The 19,038-nt window shown below is 40.9% G+C and overlaps 1 protein-coding gene across 2 annotated transcripts in view; it reads right to left on the reverse strand.

The window, feature by feature from the left end:
• LOC126234456 (enoyl-CoA hydratase, mitochondrial-like) overlaps window positions 1-19,038 on the reverse strand; it is a 91,303-nt gene that overhangs the window by 13,625 nt on the left and 58,640 nt on the right. For both annotated transcript variants that reach the window (XM_049943149.1, XM_049943150.1), the window contains exon 6: window positions 14,098-14,165. In XM_049943149.1, the coding sequence (XP_049799106.1) occupies window positions 14,098-14,165 (68 nt within the window). The remainder of the gene's footprint in view (window positions 1-14,097; window positions 14,166-19,038) is intronic.

Raw genomic sequence — 19,038 nt, forward strand, 5'->3', positions numbered from 1 at the left:
AATAACATATTGTGTTCTCCCTACCAAGAGAACCTGAATATAGCCACAAATTTAATTTGAAATCTAGCATGAATATATTTGCATTAATAAGAGTCAAGTGCTCTTTAGAAGTTACAGAATATTACCTCTACCTCAACCCCTTGATCCATGGGTTTCAGGAAGTTGTGTGAGAATTGTGCTAGTTAGGTGTCTGTGTATGTGCGGATGGATATGTGTGTGTGTGCAAGTGTAAACCTGTCCTTTTTTCCTTTTTTCCCCCTAAGGTAAGTCTTTCCGCTCCTGGGATTGGAATGACTCCTTACGCTCTCCCTTAAAACCCACATCCTTTCGTCTTTCCCTCTCCTTCCCTCTTTCCAGATGAGGCAACAGTTTGTTGCGAAAGCTTGAATTTTTTGTGTATGTTTGTGTTTGTTTGTGTGTCTATCGACCTGCCAGCACTTTTGTTCGGTAAGTCACATCATCTGTGTTTTTTATATATTATATATATATATATATATATATCAGTTGGTTCTACTGAGAAAATCATCAATGGAGTAGAAAGAGTTGGCCACCATTAAATACTTTAGGCTTCTCTTAAACTGAATTTCATTGGTTGTTAAGCTTTTTATGGCTGCTGGTAAGTTATTGAAAATATGTGTTCCTGAATAATGCACACCTTTTTGTACAAGAGTAACTGACTTTAAATCCTTGTGAAGATTATTCTTATTTCTAGTACTGATTCCATGAATTGAGCTGTTGGTTTGAACAAGTGATATATTTTTAATGAAAAATTTCATTTAGGAATAAATATATTGGGAAGCAGTAGTTAGTATCCCTAGTTCCCTAAACAGGCTTCTGCAGGATGTTCTTGAGTTCACACCACATATAGCTCTTACTGCGTGTTTTTGTGCCTGGAAAACTAGCTTGGCCTGTTGAATTACCCCATAAGATAATCCCATATGACATTATGGAATGAAAGTAAGCATAATATGCCAGCTTTTTCATTTTATATCCCCTATGTCTGACACAATTCACATTGCAAATAGAGATTTGTTAAGATGCTTCAGCAGTTTTGTGGTGTGCTCCTCCCAGTTGAATTTATTATCAAACTGTAATTCCAAGAATTTAACACTGTCCACTTCTTCTATCTGCCTGTCATTGTATGTTAGGCATATACTCATGGGACACCCCTTACAAGTTCTGAACTGCATGTAGCATGTTTTTTCAAAGTTTAATGACAAAGAACTGGCTAGGAACCAGTGATTACTGTCCACAAATATTTTATTAGCTGATCTTTCTAAGACTACATTTGATTTGCTATTTATTGCAATGTTTGTATCATCGGCAAACAAAACAAACTTGGCATCTGGTAATGTTACTGATGAAAGGTCATTGATATACACAAGAAAAAGTGAGGGCCGTAAAATGGAACCTTGTGGGACTCCACATGTAATCAGTTCCCAGTTGGATGATGCCTGATAGCTTAATACATGTCTCTTTCCTAATAACATCCTTTGTTTCCTGCCAGAGATATAAGATTTTAACCATTTTGCAGCATTTCCTGTTACATTATAATATTTTAATTTACTTAAAAGGATATTGTGATTTACACAGTCAAACGCCTTTGACAGATCACAAAATATACCAGTTGCCTGCAAATTTTTGTCTAATGAATTAAGCACATTTTCACTGTAAGTGTAGATAGCCTTCTCAACAGAAATTCGAACTGTGACTTTGACAGTATGTTATTTGAGATAAGATGGTAATAAAGCCAATTGTACATTACTTTTTCTAAAATTTTTGAGAATGCTGGCAAAAGTGAAATTGGACAGAAATTTGATACCGTTTCTTTATCTCCCTTCTTAAACATATTTCAACCATTCAGGAAATGTTCCACTGATAAATGACTGGTTACACAGATAGCTTAATATGTTACTTAACTCAGAATCATGTTCTTTAATTAACTTTGTTGATATTTCATCATACCCACTAGATGATTTTGATTTTAAAGATTTTATGATGGACATTATTTCTGCTGAGGTAGTGAGGGTCAAATTCATATTATGGAAGTTACTTGAAATGTTGGGTCTGAGGTATTCCATAGCAGTATCTACAGAACCTGACAACCCCATCTTTTCAGTAACATATATAAAATGTTTGTTAAAAAGTTCTGCAACACTATACACATATGTCACCAATGTATCATTTACTCTTAATGTTACTTGTCCCTCTTCATGTCTGGTTCTACCAGTCTCCTCCTTCACTATATCCCATATTGTCTTTATTTTGTTATCTGATATGACTACCTTTTCCTTGTAATATATTTGCTTTGATGTTTGTATTACAGTCTTTAATACACTCCTGGAAATGGAAAAAAGAACACATTGACACCGGTGTGTCAGACCCACCATACTTGCTCCGGACACTGCGAGAGGGCTGTACAAGCAATGATCACACGCACGGCACAGCGGATACACCAGGAACCGTGGTGTTGGCCGTCGAATGGCACAAGCAGCGCAGCATTTGTGCACCGCCGCCGTCAGTGTCAGCCAGTTTGCCGTGGCATACGGAGCTCCATCGCAGTCTTTAACACTGGTAGCATGCCGCGACAGCGTGGACGTGAACCGTATGTGCAGTTGACGGACTTTGAGCGAGGGCGTATAGTGGGCATGCGGGAGGCCGGGTGGACGTACCGCCGAATTGCTCAACACGTGGGGTGTGAGGTCTCCACAGTACATCGATGTTGTCGCCAGTGGTCGGCGGAAGGTGCACGTGCCCGTCGACCTGGGACCGGACCGCAGCGACGCACGGATGCACGCCAAGACCGTAGGATCCTACGCAGTGGTGTAGGGGACCGCACCGCCACTTCCCAGCAAATTAGGGACACTGTTGCTCCTGGGGTATCGGCGAGGACCATTCGCAACCGTCTCCATGAAGCTGGGCTACGGTCCCGCACACTGTTAGGCCGTCTTCCGCTCACGCCCCAACATCGTGCAGCCCGCCTCCAGTGGTGTCGCGACAGGCGTGAATGGAGGGACGAATGGAGACGTGTCATCTTCAGCGATGAGAGTCGCTTCTGCCTTGGTGCCAATGATGGTCGTATGCGTGTTTGGCGCCGTGCAGGTGAGCGCCACAATCAGGACTGCATACGACCGAGGCACACAGGGCCAACACCCGGCATCATGGTGTGGGGAGCGATCTCCTACACTGGCCGTAGACCACTGGTGATCGTCGAGGGGACACTGAATAGTGCACGGTACATCCAAACCGTCATCGAAACCATCGTTCTACCATTCCTAGACCGGCAAGGGAACTTGCTGTTCCAACAGGACAATGCACGTCCGCATGCATCCCGTGCCACCCAACGTGCTCTAGAAGGTGTAAGTCAACTACCCTGGCCAGCAAGATCTCCGGATCTGTCCCCCATTGAGCATGTTTGGGACTGGATGAAGCGTCGTCTCACGCGGTCTGCACGTCCAGCACGAACGCTGGTCCAACTGAGGCGCCAGGTGGAAATGGCATAGCAAGCCGTTCCACAGGACTACATCCAGCATCTCTACGATCGTCTCCATGGGAGAATAGCAGCCTGCATTGCTGCGAAAGGTGGATATACACTGTACTAGTGCCGACATTGTGCATGCTCTGTTGCCTGTGTCTATGTGCCTGTGGTTCTGTCAGTGTGATCATGTGATGTATCTGACCCCAGGAATGTGTCAATAAAGTTTCCCCTTCCTGGGACAATGAACTCATGGTGTTCTTATTTCAATGCCAGGAGTGTATTTTGCAGTATTTCTTGTAATGTGCTATAGCATCAACATCAGAACTGTTTCGGATTGGCAGATACAGTTTTCTTTTTGTTTTACAAGATACCCCTATTTCTTGACTAATCCATGTATACTTTGCTCTAACCTTGGTTAGTTTTTGGGGAAGACATTGCAATAAATAACTGAAAGTGTTTCCGGACTTTATGTACACCCTGTATTAATGACCTAAGAGACAATATTAATAGTAAGCTCAGACTTCTGCAGATGATGCAGCTATCTATAATGATAGGCTGCCTGAAATATGGTGCTCAAATATTGTTAGGTCATGATACGGTTTCAAACTAGTGCTAAGATTGACAACTTTTATTCAATTTCCGTAAATGTAAAATTTCACACTTCACAAAATTCAAAAAATGTAATATTCCATGACTAAAATATTAGAAAGTTACTACTGCAGTCAGTCAGTTCATACAAATATCTGGATGTAATAATTTGTTGAGATATTAAATGGAATGATTACACAAACTCACTCATAAGTAAAGTGGGTGGCAGACTTTGGTTCACTGGGACACTAGGAGAATGCAGTAGTCACAGGAGGATTTCATGTATATGTTGAAAAACCTGAACCAGTAGACATTTGAAATAGATGCAAACTACCCCACAAAGGCCCCCTTACAAAGTTTCAAGAAACAGCATTAAGTAAAGAATCTAGAAATTCTAAGCCTCCCAAGTACCACTTCTGGAGAGACACCAATGACGAGAGTAGACTAAGTGTCATGTGCAAAGTGGCATTTAAGCATCATTATTTGCCCAATGTATACATGAATAGACTGGGAAGAAATTCTAATACAAAGTACAATGGTAAGTACCAGCTGCCATGCACTTTACGGTGGTCTTCGAAGAATGGATATGATGTAGATGCTTCTTGACGCAAGTGCAGGTCTTCTAGGACAGCGTAGTAAAGGAGATGATTGAGATTAGTGTGAGATAAGTTAATTAACAGAGACTGAGGTTTAGTTTAAGAGAAGAGTCCAATCTGCATTCAGTTTGCTTGGATCTTGTTAGAAATCTTATCAATCCAATATAGGAAATCCCTTTGAAATGTATTTGTGATGGATCACCATAGTTCAGGATGATAAACAATCACTAATATAAAAACTGCACATGTGAATACATTCTTCATGGAGTTCTTACCTCATCAAATATGTATTCAACTTCAAGCTTTCTACAACTTCCTCGGAAGTCATGATCAAGAAATTTCAGTAGGCCATTAGGTAATTGTTTATGTGTTTGTTTGCTGTGCACATAACAATCAGTTTTCAGACATTGTCATAGATTTTAGTTCATATATATACAAAGGTTTAGTTAACATACATAAGTGCACACATTGATATAAATAGTGAAGGTCAGAAATTATCCTTAGCAAAAATTGCATTGTCACTGTCTTCTCTTTATTTATGAGTAGCTTATTTGCAGTAAGATAAGTTGACAGAAAGTTATAACTGATTTCACTACTGTTTGTAGTAATTTGCATATCACGGCCCCAGCTGACAAAAAATGTGTCATCAGCATAGCTTATAACCTTGCAGTTTTGGGTTTCAATTAAAGCATTTATGTACACAAGAAACAGGAAAAGCCCCAATATACTTCGTTGGGACACACAGCACTGAAGTATCTTATGAGTTGATTGGTTGTTACCAATTGTTTATTTCTTTTATAAGTTAGTTTGGAACAGTGTTTCCTGTCTCTCAAATAGGGGGTAAGTAGCTGTAAGGCTACCCCTCTCATCCCATATGCTACTAATTTCTGCAGTAGAATGGTATGATTCACAGTATCAAAAGCTTTTACTCATATTAGGACATTGCCTGTTACTTTGTCTTCTTCATCTAGCTTCTTTAATATTTAATGTATAAATATTTCTACTGCTATTACAGTAGGTTATTATTCGTTGCATTATGTTATGGTGGCATAGAAAAGCCACAAAATTTCCATACAGTCCCAGAGATCATGTCAATATCTGTCACTGAAGAATATTGGTAGTAATACTGATTTTGTTAGATGGTGGATAATTCAGCTGATTTCTCTGTTGCCCTTTCAGCATCAGGTACCGATTTCTGTGCATCTACCTGCTAGGACTCTGTCATCAAAGAAGCCAATGAGATCAAAATGTGTAACCATCATATTAACCAGAAGAATGGCTTCATCCTTAGTGGTGCATATCAACAGGCACTTGATACTGAAGGGAAACACAGAAATCAGCTGAACTGGCCATCATCTAATGAAATCAGCATTGCTACCATTGTTCTTCAGTCACTGATATTGACATTATCTCTCATAACATATGGAAATTCCGTGAGCTCATGATATCTCCATGACATAATTTGGCCGACTATATAAAGTACCTTAAGCCAACTGAAATCTCCTGATGACGTCATGGAGGAAGTCCTTGAAAGTTCAAGATTGAAAGCACATTGTCAGGTTGCATGTAAATCGTCTACATTACTAATCAAAATATCCACGGGTGTACTGCCGGTCTACAGTGTCCAACGGGCACAATATTTCGGCGATCATACATGTCGCCATCATCAGGTGAACTGACGGACTGAGCTCCTGTGAACGTGCCGGCACGGAGATCCGTACACTATGGCTGCTCAGGTGGAACTGGGTTCGGTCGCGGCGGCGGCGGATTTAAATACCCTCCGCCCGCGGCGCGCTCACTCCACCGTCCGCGCCCCGCGCCACGGTCGCGCGGTGGAACAGATTGCGACGGCGTCTGAGATGACGTCGGTGTGATGGCTCCGTCCGCCGTGGTCGTCACAACTATACATTTGCTCGATTTACTCTTGATTAACCCAATCACTGGTTCCCAAGCCTTGCTAAGATTATAGCCACAGTCACGATTTATGAGGTCGTCATTGGTGCGAATTTCGATGGCCTCTCTAACAACGCTGTCCCAGTATCTCGACGTCTGTACCAGAATCCTCGTGCGTTCATACTCCATAGCGTGATTTTCCGACAAACAATGTTCAGCGACCGCCGACTTGCTCGGATACATCAGTCGAGTGTGCCTCTGGTGTTCACGGCATCGATCCTCGACGGTACGCATCGTCTGACCAATATACGACTTGCCACATTGACACGGAATCTGGTACACGCCGGCCTTCCTCAAACCGAGGTCATCTTTGGCGCTCCCCACCAGTGCACGAGTTTTATTCGGAGGACAAAACACCGTTCCGACCCGGTGTTTCTTCAAAATGCGGGCGATCTTTCCCGAGAGTGCGCCTGTATATGGGATAAACGCAGTGCCTACCTCCTCCCTCGTGATTTCATCCATATCCACAGGTTGTGCTGTAGTGGTTGGGCGGAGAGCACGTTGAATCTGCCACTCTGAGTACCCATTTTTTCGAAATACAGTTCTCAGATGTTCCAATTCCTGGGGTAGACTCTCTGCGTCAGAGATAGTGCGCGCCCTATGTACTAGAGTTTTAAGTACCCCATTCCTCTGTGAAGGGTGGTGGCAGCTGTCTGCGTGCAAATACAGATAAGTGTGCGTTGTCTTCCGATACACCCCATGACCTAGGGTGCCGTCAGGCCTTCTCTTGACCAAGACATCAAGGAAAGGTAGTTTACCCTCCGTTTCAGTCTCCATAGTGAATTTGATGTTGGGGTGTATGGAGTTTAGATGTGTAAGGAAGTCAAGGAGTTTATCCATACCATGTGGCCAGATGACGAAAGTGTCGTCCACGTAACGGAAAAAGCAAGTAGGTTTCCATTCGGATGACGACAGGGCTTCCTCCTCGAAGTTCTCCAGACGCCGTCGCAATCTGTTCCACCGCGCGACCGTGGCGCGGGGTGCGGACGGCGGAGTGAGCGCGCCGCGGGCGGAGGGTATTTAAATCTGCCGCCGCCGCGACCGAACCCAGTTCCACCTGAGCAGCCATAGTGTACGGATCTCCGTGCCGGCACGTTCACAGGAGATCAGTCCGTCAGTTCACCTGATGATGGCGACATGTATGATCGCCGAAATATTGTGCCCGTTGGACACTGTAGACCGGCAGTACACCCGTGGATATTTTGATTATCAAATACGCCGGGAGAAACTCAAGAATCACATCATACACCTTTACGGGGAGGAGATGTATCGCAGCATGAAGAAATTTGAAAAGTTGCGCCACCGTAGATGTCGTTTGCTAAGTACTCTTGCCTTTCTAAAGAGATGTCGTTCCGAGAACGTTGTTCCAAATTTTGCTAAGGTTATGCATCACATCGATTCTGCAGCAGCTAAGAGAATCAAGAAACGAGCCAGCCTCGCATTGGTACGTGAGAGAGTGCATTTCACCCACCGGAGCCTTGAGTTTATCTCACAGGAATTACTCAAACTACATTTGCAACTGGCTAGTAATTTCACTTCTTTTTCCTGGGATTGGATTGATGGTGTCACCTGGGTTGCAGCTGATTCCGCCCATAAGAAGGCAACGGGACGTCAAACAGCTAAGTTCTCACGTCTCCTTGACAAACCATCTCTGCAGGTTCCGGGCAAGACTGTCATCAATTTGAGTGGCATGGTGTTGAGTGATGATGCGGTCTCGGTTTTGCAGAAAGGTCTCAACTTCGCTCCCACCCCCAAGTTCACTCCGGTCGCAGAAATTGTTAGTGCTGTTGAACAGGTTGCAGCTCGACTTCCGCCTGAATCAGCTGAGGAAATACGTCGTGAAACTTGTCGTGCGTTGACGAAATCCAAGCCGATGAAGTCAAATATCACTAGTAAAGAGAGGGCGGCCATTCGTGATCTGAGGGAGCGCTCTGAAATTGTTGTCTTACCGGCTGACAAAGGCAATGCTACAGTTGTTGTCTCCCATAAGGACTACACTGATAAGATGCAGAGCCTGCTAAATGACGATTCCTACCGGAAGATCAGCGTTGACCCTACAAAGAAGGTGGACAACAAGACGAGGTCGCTTCTCAAGGACGCAGAATTACCGGAGGGTGACGCTAAGAAATTGTTACCCCAAGGTCCGGTACCGCCTAGACTATATGGACTCCCGAAGGTTCACAAAGAGGGGGTACCATTACGCCCCATTGTCAGCAACATCAGGGCACCTACATATTTGTTGGCCAAATACCTGACGGGAATATTAAGTCCTTACGTGGGTAAATGCCCTCATCACATCCGTAATTCCGTGGATTTTGTTAAACGCCTTGATAGCTTCACGTTGGGTGAGTCAGATATCATGGTAAGTTTTGACGTCGTTTCCTTGTTCACGAGGGTACCCCTGCGAGAGTCACTAGAATTGATTAGTCAGAAGTTTGACGAGAAGACCACTGAACTTTTTAGGCATGTCTTGACTTCCACGTATTTTCTTTTTAATGGAGAATACTACGAACAGACGGAGGGAGTCGCCATGGGTAGCCCACTCTCACCGGTGGTAGCGAATTTGTACATGGAGAACTTCGAGGAGGAAGCCCTGTCGTCATCCGAATGGAAACCTACTTGCTTTTTCCGTTACGTGGACGACACTTTCGTCACCTGGCCACATGGTATGGATAAACTCCTTGACTTCCTTACACATCTAAACTCCATACACCCCAACATCAAATTCACTATGGAGACTGAAACGGAGGGTAAACTACCTTTCCTTGACGTCTTGGTCAAGAGAAGGCCTGACGGCACCCTAGGTCATGGGGTGTATCGGAAGACAACGCACACTTATCTGTATTTGCACGCAGACAGCTGCCACCACCCTTCACAGAGGAATGGGGTACTTAAAACTCTAGTACATAGGGCGCGCACTATCTCTGATGCAGAGAGTCTACCCCAGGAATTGGAACATCTGAGAACTGTATTTCGAAAAAATGGGTACTCAGAGTGGCAGATTCAACGTGCTCTCCGCCCAACCACTACAGCACAACCTGTGGATATGGATGAAATCACGAGGGAGGAGGTAGGCACTGCGTTTATCCCATATACAGGCGCACTCTCGGGAAAGATTGCCCGCATTTTGAAGAAACACCGGGTCGGAACGGTGTTTTGTCCTCCGAATAAAACTCGTGCACTGGTGGGGAGCGCCAAAGATGACCTCGGTTTGAGGAAGGCCGGCGTGTACCAGATTCCGTGTCAATGTGGCAAGTCGTATATTGGTCAGACGATGCGTACCGTCGAGGATCGATGCCGTGAACACCAGAGGCACACTCGACTGATGTATCCGAGCAAGTCGGCGGTCGCTGAACATTGTTTGTCGGAAAATCACGCTATGGAGTATGAACGCACGAGGATTCTGGTACAGACGTCGAGATACTGGGACAGCGTTGTTAGAGAGGCCATCGAAATTCGCACCAATTACGACCTCATAAATCGTGACTGTGGCTATGATCTTAGCAAGGCTTGGGAACCAGCGATTGGGTTAATCAAGAGTAAATCGAGCAAATGTATAGTTGTGACGACCATGGCGGACGGAGCCATCACACCGACGTCATCTCAGACGCCGTCGCAATCTGTTCCACCGCGCGACCGTGGCGCGGGGCGCGGACGGCGGAGTGAGCGCGCCGCGGGCGGAGGGTATTTAAATCCGCCGCCGCCGCGACCGAACCCAGTTCCACCTGAGCAGCCATAGTGTACGGATCTCCGTGCCGGCACGTTCACAGGAGCTCAGTCCGTCAGTTCACCTGATGATGGCGACATGTATGATCGCCGAAATATTGTGCCCGTTGGACACTGTAGACCGGCAGTACACCCGTGGATATTTTGATTATCAAATACGCCGGGAGAAACTCAAGAATCGCGCCTACATTACTGTTTCATTGGAGTACAGGTTATGAGTACCAAGATCTTTCTTTGAACAACTGTAGAGGGGAGCCTCCAAGGCTGTCAAAGTATTATGGAATAATGCCAAAATTAATTCTGTTGCAAACTCAGAACTCTAAACATTAATAATGTTGCCAAAAAAATTAAAAGATTACATCAAAAGTATATTATGAGCTTTTTATGTTATAATGTGGATTTTTTTTTAACTGCAGAAGTCATAGGACAATACTCAAACATTTATACATTATGGAATCAGATATACAGGGTGTATAAAAAATAATCATCTGATTTGGCACATCTACATTTCTGAAACTAATACACACATACAATGAATTTTGTTTTTTGATTAACGGGACACTAAAAAACCATTTTTCATACCTTTTCATAGGTGTTCAATATGCCCCCCTTGAGTTGCATGGCATATGTCAATGCAGTAATCGAATTGTTCCCACACTGCAGTGAGCATGTCTTGTTACAGCTTCCACAGCAGCTGTTATATGATGTCTCTGTTCATCCGTTGTTGTTGGTAATGGAGGCACATCAACAGAGTCATATAGTCAGTTCTGGTGACCTTGAAGGCCAGTAATGTAAGGGTGAATCATTTGGTCCAGTGCGACCGATCCATCGTTCAGTAATTCTTTGATTAAAAAATTCCTGCACTTCTAGATGCGAGTGTGGCAGTGCCCCATCTTGTTGGTAAATGAAGTCATTCAAATCAGGCTCCAGCTGTGGGAAAAGAAAGTTCTCAAGCATATCAAGGTATGTACTTCCTGTAACAGTGTTCTTGCCAAAGAAAAATAGACCGTACACCTTTTCCCGTGAAACTGCGCAAAACACATTCAATTTTGAAGAGTCCCTTCCTGTTGTACAATGTCATGTGATTGCTCAGTACCCCATATTCTCACATTATGATGGTTCGCCTTTCCATTTAAATTGAATGTTGCCTCATCACTAAATACCAAATGTGGAAGAAAACTATCATCCTCCATCTTGCCACGAACAAAATGAAAGAACTCCACACATTATTGTTTGTCATCTTCACAAAGAGCTTGCAGTAGCTGAATTATGTTTGATTTCATGTATAAACATTGATGCAACACATGCCAGATGGTCATCTGGGGGCATGTTGCTCTGTTGAGCTGTTCGGTGAACGGATTTCTGCAGACTCCTTGTGAAACTATGGCAGATGCATTCGACATCTGTGTCAGATACTTGGGGCAGCCCAGTGATTTGCCTTTACACAAACAACCTGTTTCTCAGAATTGTTCATGTCATCATCTAATGCTCTGTGCTGTTATAGGATCCACACTATACCTAGCATTAAAGTCACACTGAACAGTTATTACTGACCTGCACTGCACAAAACATAGAGCACAAAATGCTTTCCGTTGTCCTGACACCATTTTTACTAGAACTGAGGTGGGTGCACACTGCTGCTACCTAGCAGGAACCATGTAAAACTCAAGAGTTTGCTCTTTCCAACAGTATATTGTTCACACACATATCTCACATGACATAATAGTTATGGTTTTTTTTAAAAATCAGATGATTCTTTTTGATACACCCCGTATATAACCCTTACTTTGTTAAATTATCTTAGCAACAACAAATGAAGAAAAGTGCACAGTAGCTGGAAGTATAATACCACATTCATAACAATAAAGGATTACTAGTGCCTCTCTCAGGGTTGGTATATAAACTGCTAGTTTTGTTAATGTGCATTAATAACCCAATTTTCCTAGATTTCTGGAATTTGTTTGGCACGGTGCCCCATTACAGACTATTAACGAAGATACGAGCATATGAAATAAGTTCTCAAATATGTGAGTGGCTCCAAGACTTCTTAAGTAATAGAACCCAGTATGTTGTCCTCAATGATGAGTGTTTATCAGAGACAAGGGTACCATCAGGAGTGTCCCAAGGAAGTGTGATAGCACCACTGTTGTTCTCTGTATACATAAATGATTTGGTAGACAGGGTGGGTAGCAGCCTGCAGTTGTTTACTAATGATGCTATGGTGTATGGTAAGGTGTCAAAGTTGAGTGACTCTAGGAAGATACAAGACAACTTGGACAAAATTTCTAATTGGTGTGATGAATGGTAGCTAGCTCTAATTGTGGAAAAATGTAAGTTAATGAGGATGAGTAGGAAGAACAAAAATGTAATGTTTGAATACAGCATCTTTAGTGTCCTGCTTGACACATTCAAGTCATTTAAATATTTGGGCATACTGTTACAAAGCAATATGAAATGGGACAAGCATGTGAGTACTGTTGTGGGAAGGCAAAAGGAGATTGCATATAGGACACTAGTGCAACCTGTTCTTAAGTACTGCTTGATTGTTTGGGATCTGTACCAGGTCAGATTGAAGGAAGAAATCAAAGCAATTCAGAGGTAGGCTGCCAGATTTGTTACTAGTAGATTCAAACAATACATAAGTGTTATGGAAATGCTTTGGATATTCAAATGGGCGATGTTCTTTTTAAGAAACACTATTGAGAAAATTTAGAGAACCAGCATTTGAAGCTGACTGCAGAACAATTCTATTGTTGCCAACATACACTGCATCTAAGGACCACAAAGATAATAGATGAGAAATTAGGGCTCATACGGAGGCTCTATTTGCAAGTGGAACTGGAAAGGCAATGACTAGTGGTGGTACAGGTTAACCTCTGCCATGCGCTCTATGGTGGCTTGTGGAGTATCTGTGTAGATGTACTCAATAAGCAAAAATGATAAGTAAATTTTGTTGGTGATGAAAAGAATCCTAATCAAGTTTCCTAATTCTGCACTGCATGAAAAAACCAAGGCAAGGGCAAAACTGGCATACACATCATCTGTTAAAAATAGTTTAGTCCCAGTTCTTCAAAATGCATTTTATGCATTATGAGATTACAAATAATAACATACTAATCCCTTAATTTGCAAGCAATGAAAAAAAAATTATGAAACAGACTGTATAAATTTGGCAGTCATGCAGGTGTCAGATGAGATGGAATAAGCATAATGATCAGACACTCGAGAAACTAAATTCAGCTTGTTTCTCCTAAGAGGTGATATAACACAAGTAAACCTGTTTTTTAGTCTTGGCATATTTATATTCTTTGTTGTCTTGAATAATGTTTTATGGAAATGCTGCAAGAATTGGTAATGTTTATACAATGTAGAAATGATGTATGGCTAATGTTTGTAATGTGAGAGTTAGGATGGATTGTTACACAAACACATGTGATAATTTTTACAAAGCTAACACCCCCTTCCTCTCTGCCCTCTACAATATACAAATGTAAATTAATAAATTGCAGACATAAAAATTAAAAAAAAGGGACTTGTATAAAAATAATTGTCATAAATCACATGAATTTTAGTTTTCATCAAATTTTTCAATTTATGAACCCCAAAAAATGAAACATCTTATGGTCTTGCAGCACTTATTACTTATTACTTATTCTTTATGCTGTGCATGTGAATTTTGCTTCATTAAAGTAGTTTACTCTAATATGGTGGTTAATGTATGTAACCACATAATTTTCACTACCTAATTATACTTACAGTTGCAAATGTTGCATAGGCTAGGCACTTTTCAAATTGAAGGCCATCTTGAAGAGTAGTTTCAAGGGCTGAAAAGAAATAACACTTTGCACACTTGCCTCCATAAAATTATTTTGAAAGTACTAATCATTTTACACAGACTAGGAATGCCGCTTTGGGGAAACGCGAACACAGTGACTTTCTTGTAATTTTTTGATCATATATTTCAGCCTCAGGCCACACAAATGGTACCATTACCTGTTCTGTCACATTACCAAGTCATTATCAAATGATCTGTTTGGAAAGGTAAACAAGGTGGTGGGGGTAGTAAAATAGCAGAAAACTATTACAAATCTAATTAACATCTAGTAAAATAATGGGAAACTGTTATTACAAACCAAATTAACTTGTAAATGCAGCAATACATTCTTGAATACACTATGCAATCATCTAATAATGACATAGGAGTATATTAAAATGATAATGATACTATTTGTATGATGTAAGGCTGGAAAAAAAGTGTTACAACAGATTGCTAGTCTTTTATAGCAATAAACATTTTACTCTCATTAGTGATATGATGAAATAACAGCAATATGAAAAGAATAGATGCTGCTCATTACATATATGAAGCACTGAGTTGCAGACAGGCACATAGAAAAGAAGCTGCTAGATATTATTAGCTACTAATCTAAGGATGATATAATTGTAAACATATTTGTGTTCTGTCCATTCATTTGCAGAACAATTTACTGTACCGAAATACACAGCTTCTGAGAGACAACAGAAACTGATTATCATAAACAGATGTTAATATAGTAACTACAAACTTAATTCATTATACAATTACAATCAGACATATTTAATTAATCAATGAGTAATAATTAACATCAGTGGATTCTTAATATTCCGTTTTGTCTTCTTTTATTTCTTCCTATTGCATTCACTTTTTGAATCTATTGCATACACTGTTCTGAACTTCTGTTGTCACTAAAAGCTTATAAATATATCTCTTGTTGCTCCTGGATCTATTCACAGCAAGAATAATTGTTCAGGTAAAACTAAGTTGTTAATGTTTAACAAAACTTGAATCCTGCTCCTCATGAATTCAGTTCTTTTAGCTCTAGTCTGCCACAGATAATATTTCTGTGGATCTGAATAGAAGTACTAGCACTATTGATATTGCTGAATAAAGCCCATTTTCATGAAGGTATTGCAAGCCAAGAATGAAAACTTCTTGGTAAACTTGTAGCATCAAATTTGGATAGAATCCCGAGCTTTCGGTGAATAGTTCCATCATCATCAGGGACCATGCCTGGTTGTTACAAAACTGACAAGCCTCCCAGTTTTATACCCACAGGATGACACCTGATTGGCTAGGTTACATCAGGATGACATCACGGAGATGGTGGGTACTGAGGTTGGTTGGTTGGTTGGTTTTTGGGGGAAGAGACCAAACAGTGAGGTCTTCGGTCTCATCGGATTAGGGAAGGAAGTCGGCCGTGCCCTTTCAGAGGAACCATCCCGGCATTTGCCTGGAGCGATTTAGGGAAATCACGGAAAACCTAAATCAGGATGGCCGGACGCGGGATTGAACCGTCGTCCTCCCGAATGCGAGTCCAGTGTGCTAACCACTGCGCCAGTGTGTACTGAGGTGGCACTCTCTATGTGCATAGACTAGGTTTGCACTCTCTATCCCACATTGCTTGCAGTGCCATTATTTGCATCAGGTGGTGAACTATGGAAAGTGTTCCTCTGTGCTATTTTTTATCAAATGCTTGCTTCCGTGCATTGCTAAGTGCATAGCTGGTGTCTTTATTGAAGTTTTTATCACACAGCCTCATTTACACAGCTTCTCTAGTCACCAAGTCCCAATAGTTCTCATATGTTCAAACATAATTTTGTGCTTTTTTAACAATCTATGCTCAGGCACCACCGAATTTTCAAAATATTTCCCTTCTGGTGGCACAGATGCTCCATACAGCGGTCAGCAACAGTCTGTATGGATTGCTCCATGAAATTGCTGTCACACTCTCAAGGAATATTATAAGTCCCTGGCACCTTCAGGCTGAGGTTTTCTTTAACATGTTGCAAGATATCCTTAATCTTCTTGTGTGAGTGAAACACCAGTCTGATTATCTACTTAAGACTCTACCTCTCTTACTGACTGTTGCATCACAGAATGAAAACCACATGATATGTTGGTCCTCCTGGGTTTGCTGAATGGTATCGGTCTGTATGGGTCAAGTTTTTATACACAGAATGTCTGTGTCGTCTATCATTTTTTTGTTCAACCAACATCTCTAAAAAAGTCAACTTTCCATCATTCTTGGTATGCGCCATATGTCTTGGAAGCACTCTATTCATGTGGGTGATGAACGGATGCAGTGTCTCCCTGCCCTACTTACTCATAAGGTTGCACATAGCTGGTTTGGTGAATGTGTCAGAAAAATTTACTTTGAAAACTGCACCAAAATTTTAAACAAACTTTTCATGTTAATTGTATCAAAACTCATGCATGTATCATGATATGTTACATATTTCCACAGACAAGACTACTGCCATGGAGGCTCTGGTTCAGGTGCCAATGGTGGGGAACTTTCCTCTCCACCTTGCCTGCTATCCCCCCATTGTTTAACTCACTAGAGACATCACCCAACACTAGAAACATTACCCAAGCCACTCTTCTCCCATATAGATCTAAAAGCAAAATAAGTAATAAATATATTACATAAAAACAGTCTAGTTAATTTTTAATATTTTACTAAAACGAAATATAATCTTCATTTTCACTGATGTATTAATACAGGAAACAGCTATTTGTCTGTACAATATTACACATACCAAATACTATACACAGTTGTTTTTGTCCCTCATCAAACACTTGTTTAATGCAGTTCTCAAGACTTCTGTACTGTTTGTAAATCCCTTCATTTCTGTGTAGATACTACAACCTACAACCCTTGAACCTCATTAATGAATATGATGTATCAAACAAAATTTGTGACTGTATTGGTGATTTATTGGTAGGCAAGAAGTAGCCTGTTATCTTGGATGGAAGATGTAAAGGGACATCCTCCTCTAGTATTACTTTCCCTCAACAGTAGTAGTCAACACCAGAAATATTTTTCAAATTTTGGACAGGTCAATATTATGTCTGCTGTTTTTCTTTAATATTTCATATAATTTTATATGCCATATGTTATATTTCAAGATGAAATTTATGAAAAGGCATTACTTTGTTTTCTTTGTTACAATCGATATGTTCTAGCTCTGAATGTACAGTTAAAAATGTTTCTTTTAGAAACATTTGAAATTACAAGGTATTTGGCACACTTAAAATTTCTTTTATTAATTATGCAATGTAGTACTGTTTATTATGTTTATTTCTGGATTCGTTTATAAAATAATAATCTAAACTAACAGAAATTCATTTGTCAAGAAAAATTGCAAACACTTTGGAGTATTGTTATTACTGCAGAGTGAAGTAATAGTAAGCATGCCACTGATGTGATCACATGTATTTTTGTATTTTGGAGGAACAATGTAATTTCGGCTTTGTTAATGTGAAAATTCAAAATCAGGGTGATATAGTAAAATGTGAGAAAATAAACAAAAATTCTACAAAGACATTCTTCAAAATTATTTAGCTCAATTGAACCATGAGAGCCTAAAATGTGAGAATTTCAGTTTCAAAATCAGACACCTACACATGAAGAACTGAAGCCAACTGTGAGAGAAAAAGATAAGTAAAAAGATTAATGTAAATCTTACTCTCTTGAATCTTCTGAAAAGATTTCACCATTGTGGACAGTAGAAACAAGAAGAAAGGGAGAGGTAGATTACAAAAGTCATAAACAGATGTATAAATAACTTCAAGACTGCCCTTAGGAAGTGTGTTATCACCCTTAATGATAACACTGTATGTTAATGACTTGGCAAACAATATTATTATTATATTGTTGTATGCAAATAAGCCAATTAGGACTACGCAATGTACTCATAGGATGACATTTGCCTTCATTTGGGCCCATATTTCTTTTATTCTCTTCCTGCAGACTTCCTTTCTCTCTACAGATGATGATGTTCCAGTCTTCTTTGTTTTTCTCTTGGTCATCTTGTCATTTGTTAATTTTTTGAACTTAATATTTCAGATCTTGGTAATCTTTTGGTGCAATTCCTAACAATGTCAGATCTGTTTTGATCTCACAAATCCATTTCATTATTTCCTTTTTGGCTTCACTTGCACTGTCAAAGAATTCAGCTGACGGTTATGTAAGCTGAGAACAGTAGGAGTCCCCTAAATGGGTTGGGTGTGAACTACACATCAAATACAGCTAGCCTAGTAGCAGACTGTTTGTGGTGCAGACATGAGACCTTTTTAGATTAGGTGACTCTCCATCCAGCCAGGATAATGACAGCTGCAGGGGACCTGGAAGTGTCAATATAAGATGCAAAGGAACATCCCCTACAGGTGAGAGTATTAAACTTTTAATGATTAACTGCCAAATCATTCGCAATGAAGTTCTAGAGTTTGAGAGATCCTGAAAGGCAGTGAGCCTCACATATTCTAGGTATAGAAGGATGTAGGTTTCAGAAGGATGTAGGTTGCAGTATGTACTGGGAGATGAAGAAGCTTGCACAGGATAGAGTAGCATGGAGAGCTGCATCAAACCAGTCTCAGGACTGAAGACCACAACAACAAACAGAAAGCTTGTTAAAACCTGGAGCTGATAGTGAGATTTTTGGGGAAAATCTAAATGCATATCAAAAGTTAAGGCTAATGGTTAATGAAGGTGGTGTATTTGTTGTATACAAGAAACTCAGATCCACAATGATAGAAACTGAAAATGCATATGAAATTCTCTGAGCTAGGCTGAGAGCAAGGGTGGGAGTGAACTTATAACTAGATCCTTCTATTGACCATTAGACTTACTTCCAAGATTTAATCAGAAGCTTTAC

This window comes from Schistocerca nitens, chromosome 2, assembly GCF_023898315.1.
Source record: "Schistocerca nitens isolate TAMUIC-IGC-003100 chromosome 2, iqSchNite1.1, whole genome shotgun sequence".
In the NCBI taxonomy this organism is placed as follows: Eukaryota; Metazoa; Arthropoda; class Insecta; order Orthoptera; family Acrididae; genus Schistocerca; species Schistocerca nitens.